General features: G+C 37.8%; 1 protein-coding gene across 3 annotated transcripts; it reads left to right on the top strand.

Annotated features, from left to right (window-relative positions):
- Window positions 1-989: 989 nt before the first annotated feature.
- Window positions 990-17,186, top strand: atp1a1b (ATPase Na+/K+ transporting subunit alpha 1b). 3 transcript variants are annotated; one of them, XM_017470296.3, is made up of 23 exons: window positions 992-1,154; window positions 5,090-5,206; window positions 7,670-7,777; window positions 7,872-7,931; window positions 8,007-8,210; window positions 8,307-8,420; window positions 8,812-8,946; window positions 9,062-9,179; window positions 9,281-9,549; window positions 9,676-9,984; window positions 10,218-10,352; window positions 11,416-11,611; window positions 11,969-12,144; window positions 12,227-12,363; window positions 13,425-13,575; window positions 13,831-13,999; window positions 14,088-14,242; window positions 14,322-14,445; window positions 15,081-15,226; window positions 15,328-15,458; window positions 15,607-15,708; window positions 16,786-16,877; window positions 16,973-17,186. In XM_017470296.3, the coding sequence occupies exons 3-23, from the start codon at window positions 7,748-7,750 to the stop codon at window positions 16,999-17,001; spliced, it is 2,982 nt and encodes a 993-aa protein (XP_017325785.2). In that variant the 5' UTR covers window positions 992-1,154; window positions 5,090-5,206; window positions 7,670-7,747; the 3' UTR covers window positions 17,002-17,186. The 3 variants fall into 3 exon arrangements, with proteins under 3 accessions (XP_017325784.2, XP_017325785.2, XP_047012061.2); XM_017470295.3 differs by lacking the exon at window positions 5,090-5,206 and having other exon boundaries at window positions 990-1,154; XM_047156105.2 differs by lacking the exons at window positions 992-1,154; window positions 5,090-5,206 and adding an exon at window positions 5,220-6,956.
- The last annotated feature ends 225 nt before the right edge of the window (window positions 17,187-17,411 follow it).

Here is a 17,411-nt window from a genome sequence, read left to right as displayed (position 1 = left end):
TGTTTTATTATATTTAAATTGCTCCTGCTCATTTGAGCCAACCATTGTCCTCCTCTCCGTGTCAGTGGGGGCACCATCCATTCATGCTCCTTTCTCTGATCAATTGGAGCATCCACATGCAGCACAGCAAACCACAGTGGACACTATACAAGGACAACATGCAGGAAAAGACAGACAAAGCTTGACATGCTTTTCAGTTTATTAGAAATGTATTTATAAATCCATTGCTGTAAATAAGCGTATAGTAAAAGTCAAAAATACATACCTATATATGATTGTGTATGAACACGTTGTTTTAAGTTGTTTTTAAGTTGAATGTATTATTTATGAATGTATATTTAAATAAGTGCAGGGGTGCATAAGAATTGTAAACATTAAGATTAATTTAATTTCACTTAACATTTCACTCATTTGCAATGGATTTTCTAAGACAACACACTTAACATCATGCTGCTGCTGCTAGTCCATTAACCCATTGTGCAGTGAGTTGACAATCACTGATAGTCTCCTGTCTCTTGTCCTATCTGAGTCATAAAGATGACATTAGTGAGTTTAAGAACATAAAAAATATTCATTAAAAACAACAGCAACACAGTCTTTAACCATGGTGTGTTAACAAGGGAGGTACTGCTAATTGACCACACTGATCCTCAAATATTAGTGGATTTTATTACTTTTTCAAACAACACTGATGTAACTATATATACATACTACATACACATGCCGGTATGTTATATAAATATTGTAAATCAATGCATTTATTAGCTACTAATGACCAAAAATCGCAGTTCCTGTCTATCTATATCTATGGATTCAAATCATGGACAAAAACCTTGATGGAACTATTTGAAGTCTACATGAATCACGTGACGATCGAGTGTTTTGAACTTCCGTTGGCTCTCAAGGGCTCTACCTCGCGAGACCCCAAAACACGCCCCTAGGCCCAGCGTGACCATGGTAACCTCTGCATACGTCATCGGAACAGCAGCTCCAGCTATAAAACTTAAACGAGTTTCTGCCACTGGGGTTCAGTGGGGCGAGTTTTAAGTGTTTGTTTTAAAGACCTGGAAGCTCAGTAAGGCAGCGGAGAACTATAGAAAAACATTTAAGAAAGTTCGAACTTCAGCGGGTGACGAGCAGAGATGGGACACGGAGTGAGTAAAACCAGACAAGCAGTTCTAAAGGTGTTAGGTGTGAACTAGTCAGCATGTGTTAGTGAGTAGTTACATAAATCTAGCCACGATGTAGTATTTTAATAGTCTGCGGTTAATGAAAAAGATACAGATTCTGCAGGTACAGTTGGTGGTTCGTGGTGAATTTGCTGCCAGTTTAATAGAGATAAATAACCATCGTACAGTCTGCTCTTCCCTAATCGCATTCAATTTTCATGTGATCCACATTGTTTATTTAATCATAATTGTGGACGTTATGTGGAAAACACATATAGACTGACTATGTAAACATGACTGACATTTCAAACAACCATAGAAGAAATGTCCAAGGTAGAAGGTGCTTCTTGAGATTCTGAAATGATACTATGTTCAGATGATATCTGTATTTATTTATTATAGGTTTTTCTGTGTAAGCATTACTTGGCATAATCTTGTGCTGAACATATCTCGAGACAACTAAGGCAAACAAAAAGGCATCCCCAAAGCCATCCTCCTGTGTGGAAAACTCCTATCCTCTGTCCAAAGTGCTTTTCTGAACTTTTATTAAAAACAAAAATAAATAATGATAATAATAATAATAATAATAATAATAATAAGGGAAAAAATACTTTAAAAATCTTTGTTTACTATGGTCTAAACTATTAAAGCATCATCATTATTCTTATTGTTGTTGTTGATGGTAGTAGTAGTAGTCTTATTATGATTATTATTATTATTATTATTATTATTATTATTAGTAGTAGTAGTAGTAGTCTTTATTATCATTATTAGGGATGCACCGAATGTTCAGCAACCGAAATTATTTGGCCGAAAATAGCTACAAAAAAAAAGAAGAATTTTCGGTGTTCGGGCGAATAAGTGAAAAGGCCGAATAAATTTGACCGGACAATAACGTGTTTGATGATGCGACCAAATAGCCTAGCAACCAGAGTGAGACGCGCGAATGTAACGACCTCGATGAGGGGGCGCGCTCGTGTACGAGCTACGTGTACGAGCTACGTGTACGAGCTATGTGTACGAGCTACGTGTATGAGCTACGTGCTCTTCGGATGTTGAAGGAAGTTTGCTGTGGACACGTGCGTTTGTTTTGTTTTTGTTCCAGAGTATTCTGTCACGTCGCGAGACGTAAGGGAGTTGAGTACGGAAGCAGGTAAAGGCGTATTTATTTAAGGGCAGGCAGACAAATCCAAATCGTAATCCAAAAAACGTAGTCAAGACAGGCAAAGGGTCGGGCGATCGGCAAACAGGCATAAACGGGGCAAAGCAGCAATCAAAGTCGCGGTCACAGAAAACAGGGTCAAAACACAAAACAAGAAACATGAACTAGTACTATGGACTGGGAGTGGAAAAACCAGCGGGGACTAAATGAACTAATCTATAGTTTTTTTTAACTATAAATCTATCAAGGAACATAACATTAACAATGTATCTAACTATACTATATCTACTATAATACTCCGCAAGGTGTACAGGGACGTGAGCGGTATATATCCCCAATATAATCAGCCGTATATAACCGATTATAACCATTTTTTACACTCTTGTCAATGCACTTTTTAATGCACTTTTTTTGTTGTAGGCTACAGAGTGTTACATTCTTTCAGCAGTCAGTTATAGGCCTAACATAGGCTATTCAAGGGGGGCTCAAAGATGACCACATCAAAATATTTTACTAATTTATTTATTTAAAGTTATATTGTTCCTTGTTGGTAGCCTATGCCTGCTGGAATGAAAAAAAAAAGTTCAGTGTTAAATAAATATTTTGAACACAGCACATTTTGACTATTTAATTTATGCAATGGTGAAAAAAAAAAGGCTAAATAAATGGAAAAAACGTGAAAAAATGTGTTCGGTATTCGGCCTTTGGCTTTCGGCCAGGTTTTTCATTATATTCGGCTTCGCCCAAGAATTTTCATTTCGGTTCATCCCTTATTATTATTATTATTATTATTATTATTATTATTATTATTAGTAGTAGTAGTAGTAGTAGTAGTTTGCTTATAAGGAGGTTAAAAAGTAAAACTCTTGTTTACAAAGGGTCTTGTTAAACTGCAAGCAAAAGAGTTACACAGTCATCACATGTAAGCTGTGAACTATTTTATTATGTTTACCAAAAACATTTTATAAACTGCATTATTCCATGGCATGTAGAATTATCTTAGTTTATTTCATAAGAATCACCTATGTAACATAGGGAAAAGGGAAAATGTTTTTCAAGAAAAACATAATTTTCCTTTATGGCAGAGTTACCGAATAGGAATCTTATATGCAATATAATCCAGGTGTGTGCTTCACTGGACTGGATTAGGTTAGCTAGTAATTCACTAAAAAGGAAAACTTTTCTTAAATATTTACATTATTTCTTCACAATGGAGAGATCTGTTATGAAGGAGCCAAACATGTAAACAGTGTGATTTTCATGTGTCTTTTTGACACAATTGGTGAAACCTATTTTATGGTTTATTCTTAAAATTATTTGTATTAGTATTATGGGTTAAAGTTTTATTTGGGTGCCGACAGCTGGGAAGGTTGTCCCTCCTTTGTAATTTGATGAGAACGCATGAAGATAAAAATAGGATTTAGAATAACAAGCCAAAAAATGTTATATAATCTAGTAGTCCGTTCAAATGCCTGCCTGCAATGGTCTTATCAACCATGGCAACTGAACAATCCTTCACTGTGAGAGGACTGATGCATGAGTGCTCAAATAACTTCCATCCTGTTTTGGAATGCACAGCTCCTTTTTTCACTCTCTGAGGCACTCTTTTGGCCATTGTGTGATCCCTATCACAAAGCTTACAGTGTTACAAGTTGTTATTGCAGTTGTCCCGCTATGTTGGGACATATTGTGCTCAGAATGTCCTGGTTGAATGAATTATCTACCTCACTGCAACAGAGTGGAACATGCCGTGCTGACTGAAATGTCCTAAACCATTTAGAAAATATGCTTAATAAAATTATTCCACCACACAGTGCACTGTGAACAAGATAATCATATGCATCATATGCAACACTAAAACAGTCTTTATTTTTATTTCCTAAAGAGAATGATGAAATCCTCAGGTATGTTGTGAGTATTGAGAATTGTACTTCTGATCCTTTCAGCAAAGCACCATGGGTGTTTTAGGATTGGTGGTGACTTCATTGATGGATATATTATGTCATGTATGGATACCATAATACAAATATTGTGTATTATGTCATCTATGCTATTCAATGCCTCAGATTCTTTATGTAATTGCAGCTTTTCAGCAATATGTTCAATCTAGCTATAGAGCAATTTTAAGGTGGTGTAATTCAGTGTCTCTTGGTGAGCCACAGTCTCCAACATGTGAAGCACAAAAACATAAGCATCCTCACTAATGCAGCACCTCAACGGTGAACAGTGGTTGAACAGGCCTTTGAATAAAACATGATTTATAAAGGCCATCAAAGGGTCCTTATCCACTGTGAAACTCTCAGTTTCAGGTATGCAGAGAGCAATTAGTGATGATTAAGTATTAACATACGCTGATGTTCTTTTTTGAAATACACAACCGAGATGCTAATAAACAGCAAGTTATGACTTTTATATCCAGGCCTTCATTCCAGTGTTGTATTCTTTCCAGTGCAATCATTTGTTTCACTTGAAGTGACACTAATTCACTGTAATAACTGCACGTGTGACTAGTTGAGATGGTCATTTTACTACAAAGCAAATGTTGTTATAATGCTTGTGCTGTTAGCACTGTATTGCTACTTGACTTGTTATACAGGGTTAATGTTGAGAAAGTAAATAAAACAAATTCCTAATAACAAGATAATTTCAGATTATTATTTATTAGAATATTGAAGTGGTCATGCAAACAGCATTATACACTGTACTGAAAATGTTTCTGATTTGACTAATGTTGACTGATTTTTTAATTCTGATCCAGTGACATACCTTGAAGTGGAAACCCATGTGATGTTGACTGTCACCACAGGACACACTTGTCACAAAGTATTCACAACTTGGCATCAGAATCAGAAACTTAGTATCAGATCAGTATCAGGTATTGGCCGATGGATACTGCTACTGGAATGAAAATGGGGAAGAATGTGACTGGTGCCACAATAATTTTTTTATTTAGTAATATAGTGTCTGCATGAGAATTAACCTTTTGATATTTGTTTAAAAAATTCACAAAAATTCTGTGCTCTCGTGGATATCAAACAATTCAAACAAAACACAGGCTTATAAAAAAAAAATGTTAAATATATGTGTGCTACAATTATTGGTACGCTTTTAGTCAATACTTAGTGCTACCTCCTTTGCCAAGACTCAGCTCTGAGTCTTCTCCTATAACAACTGATGAGGTTGGAGAATACATGGCAAAGGATCTGAGACCATTCCTCCACACAGAATCTCTCCAGATCCTTCAAATTTCGAGGTCCACGCTGGTGGACTCTCCTCTTCAGTTCACACCACAGGTTTTCTGTGGGTTTCAAGTCAGGGAACTGGGATGGCCATGGCATGACCTTGATTTTGTGGTCAGTAAACCATTTTTGTGTTAATTTTGATGTATGTTTTGGATTATTGTCCTGCTGGAAGATCCAACCACAGCCCATTTTAAGCTTTCTGGCAGAGGCAGTCAGGTTTTCATTTAATTTCTGTTTATAGATATATAGAGTCCATGATGCCATGTATCTTAACAAAATGTCCAGGTCCTCTGGCAGAAAAAAACATCCCAAAACATTATAGATCCACCACCATATTTAACTGTGGCCATGAAGTACTTTTCCATATGGCTACCTCTATGTGTGCACCAAAACCACCTCTGGTGTTTATTGCGAAAAAGCTCTATTTTGGTTTGTTCTGACCATAGAACCCCATGTGAAGTTCCAATAGTATCTGACAAATTGAAGACTCTTGAGTTTGTTTTCGTATGAGAGTAGAGGCTTTTTTCTTGAAACCTTTCCAAACAACTTGTGGTGATGTACGTGACTTTGGATTGTAGTTTTGGAGACTTTCTGACCCCAAGACGCAACTAACTTCTGCAATTCTCCAGCTGTGATCCTTGGAGATTTTTTGGCCACTAAAACCATCCTATTCACAGTGCATTGAGACAATATAGACACATATCCTCTTCCAGGTTGATTCATAACATTTCCAGTTGACTGGAACTTCTTAATTATTGCCCCGATGGTGGAAATGTGCATTTTCAATGATTTTGCTGTTATCTTATAGCCACTTCCCATTTTGTGATGCTTAACAACTTTTTTGCCACACATCACAAGTTTGCAATTGTTTGATATCCATGAGAGCAGAGTATTTTTGTGAATTTTATTCAACAAAAGATCAAACACTTAAACAACAAAGACAATTTTTACCAAGGGTGCCAGTATTAATGGAGGTTAGTTTACAGTACAGTATTAATGTACATTAGTTTAGATACGTTACAGTGTTTTGTGTTCACCTTTACATAAACCGGTTTGTTTGTTTGTGTCAGTCTACTGTAGTTTGTATTTCTGCAGAACCATCCATCCATCCATCTTCTACCGCTTACTCCTTCTTCAGGGTTGCGGGGAATCTGGAGCCTATACCAGGGAGCATCGGGCACAAGGCGGGGTACAGGGTGCCAGTCCATCGCAGGGCACAATCACATATACACTCACATTCATACACTACGGGCACTTTAGACACACCAATCAGCCTACCATGCATGTCTTTGGACTGGGATAGGAAACCCTCGCAGCACGGGGAGAACATGCAAAATCCGCACACACATGGCCCCGGCGGGAATCGAACCCCGGACCCTGGAGGTGTGAGGCGAACCACTAAGCCACTTACTTAAATGAGTAGTAGTTACTTGCACAAACTTAAGAAATCAGTAAAAATTCTTTGGTTGACAAATCAATCTTGAAAATGTTTTGCCAGTCATTCGACTTCAGCAGTTTTATTAATTCCAGCAGAAGTCATGAAGCCTCTGACATGAGTAGTGAAATATATTTAGGTTTATAAGGCAATTAAATAAGATAGAACTTAAAAAATGATCCAGATGACTGAATTATCCAGATGACTGTATAGTTGGCATTGTGTAGGTTACCAGCTGCTACACTTTCCTAACATGCCCATATCTAGCTTTTGGTTTATTAAAGCCTACTTCTATTCTGTTTGCTTCATTAATGTTTTGTACAATCATAATAATTTTTTTTATAAAGTAGAGCTAGTTATTATTCTTATATTAATAGGCTTATCTGTATTGCATGCATTATGTTTATTGTCTGGTGACATATGGTAATATAACTTTAAACTATGTTTGTGATAATACGATAATAATGTTTTCCATGAAGGTTCGTATTGTGATTTGGGATGGTTTTTTAATTGAATCTGTTTTGTTTAAAAAACAGAGATTATACTAACCGCTTTCTGCAGTTGACCTTTAGTGTCAAGTAATGTTGGCCATAATATGGTCATTTTAAAAAACTAATTCAAAATAAAGATCTTCCAAAAAGAAATCTTTGCACCATCACAGGGAGGAGGAAGAGATCAATATGACCTGGCAGCAACGTCAGAGCAAAGTGGGAAGAAAAAGAACAAGAACAGGAAAGATATGGATGAGCTGAAAAAGGAAGTGGATTTGGTGAGCATTTTAACTTTTTTTGTTTTGATAATACTGACACTGGAACATCAGACAAAATTTTGAAAAATTTTCTTTTATTGATATTTCTATTAAGGATGATCACAAGCTGAGCTTAGATGAGCTTCATCGTAAATATGGCACAGATTTGAGCAAGGTAAGGGAATGTATTTTCACAATTAAGAGAATCTTAAGAGAACAAGGTTGTTCTATTTAACTATTTCTCTACCAGGGCCTTACAACCACACGTGCACAAGAAATTCTTGCCCGTGATGGCCCCAATGCCCTCACTCCTCCACCTACCACACCGGAGTGGGTGAAGTTCTGTAAGCAGATGTTTGGAGGCTTCTCCATGCTGCTGTGGACTGGCGCTCTTCTCTGCTTCCTTGCTTATGGTATCCTAGTTGCAATGGAAGATGAACCAGTCAATGACAATGTGAGCAAAACTTTGAAACAAACGGTAATTTTAGTCTGTTTTATGTTACTATATTAAATATTTTGATCACATTTTGTCTTTTGCTTTGCAATGCAGCTGTATTTGGGAGTTGTGCTTTCAGCTGTTGTCATCGTCACTGGTTGCTTCTCATACTACCAAGAGGCCAAGAGCTCGAAAATCATGGACTCCTTCAAGAACCTGGTGCCCCAGGTAACATAATTATTACTATATAGCAGCTATAAAGCTATTTTAAACATTATGTAGTGATGTGCAATTCTATATACAGTATTTGCATATTTTGAAATGGTTCAATCACTGATCAAAATTAAATCTTCCACTATTTCTGTAGTTTACAAGATTTATTCATACATAGCAGAGTGCTGTTGACTTAAAAATATTGTCAATATGTGCCCTCATCAACCCATAAGATTAAAGAACTGAGTGCACAGAAAGATACCAGAAGCTGTACAGTATTTTTTTTTCTTTTTTGAACTTTCTAAGGGCATGTGTAACAATGCCAACATGTAAAATAGATTTGGGTTACTCCTGGTTAAGATCATTTTAAACCTTATAACTTTTCATTTTAAATTAATCTTCCCAGCAAGCTTTGGTTATCCGTGATGGTGAGAAAAGTATGATTAATGCTGAGGATGTGGTGCTGGGTGATCTGGTGGAGGTAAAAGGTGGAGACAGGATACCAGCCGACCTGCGTATCATTTCTGCACATGGTTGTAAGGTCGGTCTTTTTGAGAGCAGTTCAACAATTCCACTTAAGATAACAATTATTGTTAAGAGCAAACCATTTACATGTCACATCTTTGTACATAACACTCTTTTTTACTATTTTATAGGTGGACAACTCATCTCTTACCGGAGAGTCAGAACCTCAGACTCGTTCTCCAGATTTCTCCAACGATAACCCTCTGGAGACCAGGAATATTGCTTTCTTCTCTACCAACTGTGTGGAAGGTACTTCACAGTAATTGCAGGGATGCTGTGCATAGGATTTTGTTATATTCATAATAAATAACTGATATTCAGTAGAAACTATCCTATTAATTTACCTTTAGGCACTGCGCGTGGTATTGTCATCAGCACTGGCGACCATACTGTCATGGGCCGAATTGCCACACTTGCTTCTGGTCTTGAGGTGGGCAGGACGCCCATCTCTATCGAAATTGAGCACTTCATCCACATCATAACAGGCGTGGCTGTCATTCTTGGACTTTCCTTCTTCATTCTCTCTCTTATCTTGGGCTACAGCTGGCTTGAAGCAGTCATCTTCCTTATTGGAATCATTGTTGCTAATGTGCCTGAAGGTCTTCTTGCCACTGTTACTGTAAGTAAAAATAAAAAGTATGTATTTCAGCTGTAATTGAACTCTGTGTTGACCAAGAGGGACTAAGTAAACCTTAACGGAAGTTGTCTGTAATTTTGCTTTATTTCTTTGTTTGTGTCTCCTTAGGTGTGTCTCACATTGACAGCAAAACGCATGGCAAAGAAGAACTGCCTGGTGAAGAACCTTGAGGCTGTGGAAACCCTGGGCTCCACATCGACCATCTGCTCAGACAAGACAGGAACCTTGACCCAGAACCGCATGACTGTTGCCCACATGTGGTTTGACAACCAGATCCATGAAGCTGACACCACAGAAAACCAGAGCGGAGCCAGCTTTGATCGAAGCTCACTCACCTGGACCTCCCTGGCACGCATTGCTGGGCTTTGCAATAGGGCTGTTTTCTTAGCAGAGCAAACTGATGTTCCTATTTTAAAGGTATTCTTTCCCATGTTATAGCACAGTGATAATACAGGATTAGTTATAGTTGTTACTGCTGTAGGTGCCTGCATATAGGAAAAAAATTAATACATTTAACTAATGACTTAAGATTCTGTCATAACTAGTTTGAAAAACAATGAAAAGAAAAAGATACCTTTAGATACCTAAGTGTTGCATTTTGTAGTGTAATGTGTACTTTATACCCGCTGATGGTCTGACTTTCTTCAAAGAGAGATGTTGCTGGAGATGCCTCAGAGTCTGCCCTCCTGAAATGTATTGAACTTTGTTGTGGATCTGTGAAAGAGATGAGGGACAGACATAAAAAAATGGCAGAAATCCCCTTCAACTCAACTAATAAATACCAGGTTTGGCCTAAGGATATTTTAAACATTCTTTTATTGTGTAACTAGAGATGTAATGGAATTAAAATTTCATATCACGATTATCGTGATCAAAACTATCACGGTATTGTTTAAATGTGCTGAAAATGGACAAAAAGTACTGATACACACCCTGAAATCATTTAAACAGGTTTTATATTTGACTATAAAGTGATGGATGGTTGTCACTAGGCTTGTTGCGATCATTTAGTTCAGTTAGAGAACATGGCGGAAGGCAGTGATAGCGCTCGGGAGATTTTCCGACCTTCCAAGTGGACCAAATCTGAAGTGTGGTCATATTTTTGATTTAAAAAAAATGCTGAGGGAAACTTAATAGAAGATGGTATTCCTGTCTGGAGAGCTTGACAGAAATAAGGTGCTGTGAAAGAGGCCATTGGCACTTCGTTGGCGCTTTTTCCTCTTTTCCCCTGTGCATATAAATCGCTTATGAATGCCCGTGCAGCCATGCACATTTCACTTTCGCCTTCGAATTAGCGGCAGTTCGGAGGCGGCAATTGCTTGAATGCTGGGTTCATTATTATTCTTAATGAAAAACATAACAAAACAGTACAATGACTAACGTGCATATATTAAACCAAACATTCCGCCGTCTTGTATGGGATTAGAATTGTTTCATAATTCCAAATAAATAGATTACGACCCGCAAATAAATGTAGCGAGATTCACAAAAGGTAAACAAATTCATAAAATATGTTGGGTAATACTAACCGTCAGTGAATTTTATCATGGTTTATCGTGAAATCTGGTAACCGTTTCATCCCTATGTGTAACAATTATTAGCAGTACCCGTTCCCAAAATGGTTTCTTATGTCATATGATATCATACAAAACTGAAAAGCAAGCTATCGTCAAACATCTTAATATAATGCTTGATTTAATGATAAACCCAGATCTGATTTCATTAAGAATGAACACTCAGCTGAATAATGCATGAAGCATTTTTCAGTACAATACATCTAAGCAAAAAATGACATTTATGAAACATTAATTAATTTCTTATTCAATTAATTTTTATCTATATATGTAGCTCTCAGTGCACAAGAACCCAGATTCTGCATCGGATTCCAAATACTTGCTTGTAATGAAAGGAGCACCAGAGAGAATTCTGGACCGCTGCAGCACCATAATGATACAAGGAAAAGATCAGCCTCTGGATGACGACATGAGAGAAGCTTTTCAGAATGCGTACCTGGAGCTGGGAGGGCTTGGAGAGAGAGTACTGGGTAAGGACAAAGGGGAGATGAAATGGGAGTAAGCCTATAATTAAGGTTTAGTCATTTAGCAAGTAACTGGGAGGCAGTGGTGGCTTGGCGGTTAAGGCTCTGGGTTACTGATTGGAAGGTGGGGGGTTCAGGCCCCAGCACTGCCAAGCTGCCACTGTTGGACCCTTGAACAAGGCCCTTAACCCGCTCTACTCCAGGGACACTATATCATGGCTGACCCTGCGCTCTGACCCCAGCTTCCTGACATGTTGGGGTATGCCAAGAAAAGGATTTCACTGTGCATATGTACAGTATATGTGATAAATAAAGACTCATTATCATTAACTAACAATTGATTATTTCTACTATTGCTACCAGGATTTTGCCACTTGTACTTGCCTGAGGAACAGTTTCCAGAGGGCTTCCAGTTTGATACAGATCATGAGAACTTTCCGACCGAGAATCTATGCTTTGTTGGTCTCATGTCCATGATTGATCCCCCACGAGCAGCAGTACCAGATGCTGTAGGAAAATGCAGGAGTGCTGGTATTAAGGTATGGCCAACCGACTGTCTTAGCAATCACATTACTGTATTCGTAGTATTTATTTTTTATATTAGAATATTTCCTTTTTCAGGTTATAATGGTCACTGGTGACCATCCAATCACTGCTAAGGCTATTGCCAAAGGTGTTGGGATTATCTCTGAGGGCAACGAGACTATCGAAGACATTGCTGCACGCTTGAACATTCCTATCAATGAAGTCAATCCAAGGTATCATTTTCACTCTCGACAAAAAGTCAGAAAGCTGTTGACCAACATGTGGCTATGAGCTGTGCTGTTTTCTCTTAACATTGAACATAAGAGATAATATTCAATCCTGGCTTGCATTTTATTTTTTTTTCCAGCATATCTAACTGTGCAGTGGCTGAGTGTGCTAGCAGGAGGTGTATATGACAAATTAAGCTGATTCTGAAATAACGTATGTTGTTCTTGCAAGCTAAGTAACCCAACTAGTAAAAGCCAATATGTGTAGTTCAGCAGGCAGTGGGTTACAGAACAAGTAGCAAATGCGATAGTTACAGCATCAAGCTGCATCCCACCTCTCTGAAGTGCATTTTGCTTAAATCCATCCATCCATTCATCCATTTTCTATATCGCTTATCCTACTGGGTTGCAGGAAACCTGGAGCCTAGCATAAGACAGGGTACACACTGGACAGGGTGCCAATCCATCGCAGTTCACATTCACACACCCATTCATTCACTACGGACACTTTGGACATGCCAATCAGCCTACCATGCATGTCTTTGGACTTTAGGGAGGAAACCAAAGTACCTGGAGGAAACCCACACAGCGTGGAGGTGTGAGGCAAACCTGCTAACCACTAAGCCACTGTGCGCCCTGCTTAAATACATAATGAGCAATTTTTTATTTTTATTTTAGATGCTCTTATTTACATGCTAAATAAAATGTTTTGCAAAAGTCAAGGGAATAGGGTTATTTCTTTCTCTGGTTGTTGAATAGCAGAAGAATGAACAAACAAGCAAACAAACAGGTGACTGCTGGCCTGCTGTGCCTACATGTCCATTAATAGCCCAGTCACATATTCTTCTTGTCCTCCCCTGGTCTCGAAACTATGCATCGGTGGACTTCCATGACTGCTGTTGAGAAGCCCTGCTATAAATAACAAGCACTCAGATTATCAAGAGCAGGGCAGCACAATACAAGTTGGAGTTACTCATGTACTCTCAAAGCTGAAGCCTCAAATGCCTCACTACATCTTATACAATTAATGAATAAAGAGTAATACGTGTCTTTCTTTTTTCTTTTAGAGATGCTAAAGCATGTGTGGTCCATGGTGGAGATCTTAAAGATCTTAGTTCTGAACAACTAGATGACATCCTAAAATACCACACAGAGATTGTGTTTGCTAGAACCTCACCCCAGCAGAAACTGATCATTGTTGAAGGGTGTCAGCGCCAGGTTATAATTTTTTTCCTGTTCACCTGATTGGTGTATTGGAGTCCTATGATCGAAAAATGTTAGGAAGAATTTCTGCTTTTTATCTCATGTACAGTGCTAGAATCACTGATGGGGCACATGTTGATACAAATACAGGAAATTCTAATAGATATTTCATAAAACTAAGATTTGTAGACATTTTGACTTCTTATTACAATGGGCTGGACATCTGTCATATCTAAATCTCATAAAAACATAATTTACTGTGTGGCACAGGGAGCCATTGTGGCTGTTACAGGTGATGGTGTGAATGATTCTCCTGCGCTGAAGAAAGCTGATATTGGTGTTGCTATGGGCATTGCTGGCTCGGATGTATCCAAGCAGGCTGCTGACATGATCCTTCTTGATGACAACTTTGCATCAATTGTGACTGGAGTAGAAGAAGGTACATACACTGTGTGTTCATGGTATTTGCTGAAACCTGCCAAGAACGCTATGTTATTGTTAAGTTACATATATTTTCTTCCATTCAGGCCGGCTGATCTTTGACAACCTGAAAAAGTCCATTGCATACACTTTGACCAGTAACATCCCTGAGATCACACCTTTTCTGTTCTTCATCATTGCTAATATCCCTCTGCCACTGGGAACTGTCACCATTCTATGTATTGACCTTGGAACAGACATGGTCAGTATAAATCCTCCCATTAACAGTATGCTAGTAACTGTGATGCAAGCTAACACTGTTCTTTGTGTCGTTTATTAAGGTCCCAGCTATTTCCCTGGCATATGAAGCTGCTGAGAGTGATATCATGAAGAGACAGCCCAGAAACCCCAAAACAGACAAACTAGTAAATGAAAGACTCATTAGTATTGCATATGGCCAAATAGGTGAGGATGCTGTAATTTTATGGTTTCTAAATGACAGGCTTAAAATCATATTGACGTGAGTTATAGCAATTTCATATAGATTACATTGTCTGGTTTAAATAGTGTATTTATTTCAATTGCATGCACACCGTTTAATGAACATTTTGTGACGCTCACTTGTTTCATATTAATGACTTAATGACGAAAGAAAATCTATAAACAAATCTATAACGAATCTTATACAAATAAGACTAACCCTTCAATTAATGCCTCCATATAAAAGGAAGAAGAGTTAATGTGTGCCTGTTGAGGCCAATACACTGCAGTGGCTGAGCTGCTTTACTGGAAGATTTAGTGCACACTTCCCTGTTTACTGTTTAGGCATCACCTCTTTGTGAGCTTTGTCTTTTGTAGAGTTTTGTGGGCATCACTAAATGTAAATCATTTGTGCAGTGAACACACATTGTAATTAGTACAAAGAAAATCAGCGAAGTCGATACATTTGTAAATCTGGTGGGAAATAATTTGGTTTGGCCTACATTTAGAAATCAAACAATATCTTTACACACAACTTTACTGAAAGACAAATGAGGCCTATCATTTGATAAAGGTCGCTGTTTATGCTTTGATGTAAACTGGTTCCACATTCTTCTCAGGTATGATACAGGCGCTAGCTGGCTTCTTCACATATTTTGTCATCTTGGCTGAAAATGGGTTCCTGCCATCAAGTCTACTTGGAATTCGTGTGTATTGGGATGACAGATACATAAATGATCTTGAGGACAGCTATGGGCAGCAGTGGGTAAGTTTAACACTGTTTCGCTCAAATCAGACATTATGGTTATTTATTTCAACGGGTTGTACTTATGTGTTGTGCTCATCTTCCTTCCTGCATAATTTCAGACATATGAACAGAGAAAGATTGTGGAGTTCACCTGCCACACTGCCTTCTTCACCAGCATCGTGATTGTGCAGTGGGCTGACTTGATCATCTGCAAGACCAGGAGGAACTCTGTCTTCCAGCAAGGAATGAAGTAAGTCATGTAGAATAAATAGAGATACTTATCTGAGAATATAAGGACGCTTGGACCATGGTTATGAAGGGGATATTTCCCATAATGTTAATTGGCTAAAACTGACTTTCTTTCTTTTTTGTTTTTTTTTTCTTTTTTTTAAAATCAGGAATAAAATCCTCATATTCGGATTGTTTGAGGAAACTGCTCTTGCTGCCTTCTTGTCTTACTGCCCAGGGATGGATGTGGCTCTGAGAATGTATCCACTCAAGTAAGCTGAATTAATGCTTTAGTTCTTTAAATTTAATGTATTTAGTATTAGATGAGGCTCTCTTTTCTTTTTTCCCCCCTAAAAAATCACCTAGTGACAAATCTAGCATCTTTTTGGGCAAACCTTAGCTACTTACCATAGAAGAGAGTGGCCAGTACTGCCCCGCGAGCGCAAGGGCCTGCTTTCCCCCCGCAGGTACACCTCTCTCTGTAGCTACTCTGTTCAGTGAGTGGCAGAGAGGAGCAGCACATTCATTCACTTCTAACTTTCTATCTGAGTGATTATTTTACATGTAAACATAGCCGAAATCACAGCACAGCCGTTGTCTGTAAAGTATGTGGTTAGTGATTAAGTCAGTCGACGTTGTGGTTATAAATCAGGATTTTAGCAGTGCAGAGCAGTAGCTTGGAAAATGGCTTGGAAGTGATTGCTTGGTTAACATGTAGCCTTAATGGGCCATGTTTCAGTCAACATTACATGCTCGTTCCGTTGTCTGACAACAGAAACAATAAAATATGTAAATGAGAACAGCTTTATTGAAAATCTGGCTGTATTAAAATACAGTATGTGAGCACACAGAGTAGGAAAGAATCAAACAGACAGTAGGTAAAATGCAAATGAATCGCAATGACGTACTGAATATGCTAATTCGCTCATGACATCATCTGGCAATGTTTAGTGACTTTCCATTGAAAGTTGTTGGAACAGTGCTCCTGTCCCTCACCTGGAGTATATTGATGTTATGGTGAAGATGAAGCATTGCCTGGGAAACGTGAATTTAGTCCAGCATGACTGGAAAAGGCACTAAAGAAAATCTGGTTGTTGTTTTTATTATTATTATTATTATTATTATTATTATTATTATTATTATTATTATTATTATTATTATTATTATTATTGGGGGTTTTGGAATGTAAAAAGAAGAATTAGAGAACAGGTTTTAATGATATCTCTTGTATAGTCATTGAAAACAAAAAAAAATGTGTTTGAAAAGTCCTTGAAAGTCCTGGAATTTCAGTATGAAACATCTGTTTGAACCCTGAAATTGTGAGATTTAATTACTGGCTCCTTCTTCAGACCCAACTGGTGGTTCTGCGCTTTCCCATACTCTCTCCTCATCTTTATCTATGATGAAATCAGAAAGCTCATCCTCCGGCGCTATCCTGGAGGTAAATACAAAACTACATTCTTTTCTGTTGTATCCCATAATGTAAAAGCCAGCATCTAAAGCTGGTAATTATATTTTTACTCCTTTACTTTTTAGGCTGGGTGGAGAGAGAGACGTACTATTAGAACATCATATCAACAGAATTTGAGTCTTTTTGTTTAGCTCTCTGATAGTTTTGCTGCTCTGGATTTTAACCTATTTACATTTAAATATGTTTTGTAACCAATTTTATAAACATTTTAAATGTGTAATATGAATAAACAATTAATGTAGACCCATTTCTTTCATTTAAAGTACTTAAAAGTTTAAAGTGGTCTCTTGTCTTTTTATTATATATTTAAGGCTCCATTCTGTATGTCTTGTGGCATATTTACACTGGATGGCTATTATAATCTGATCAACAGTGAAGAGATGAGAAACATGGAAGAAAGTGGTGGCTTGGATATCATCAATCACTTCCAAAGTATTCTATGTGTAGTGAGGAAGTACTTTGTGGGAACCAGGGTTAGCCTGAACTGGATGTGTTTCAATTCTC

Source organism: Ictalurus punctatus, chromosome 6, assembly GCF_001660625.3.
Source record: "Ictalurus punctatus breed USDA103 chromosome 6, Coco_2.0, whole genome shotgun sequence".
Classification (NCBI taxonomy): Eukaryota; Metazoa; Chordata; class Actinopteri; order Siluriformes; family Ictaluridae; genus Ictalurus; species Ictalurus punctatus.
Note: the sequence above shows the minus strand (reverse complement) of the source record. Positions and strands in the feature narration are given on the sequence as shown.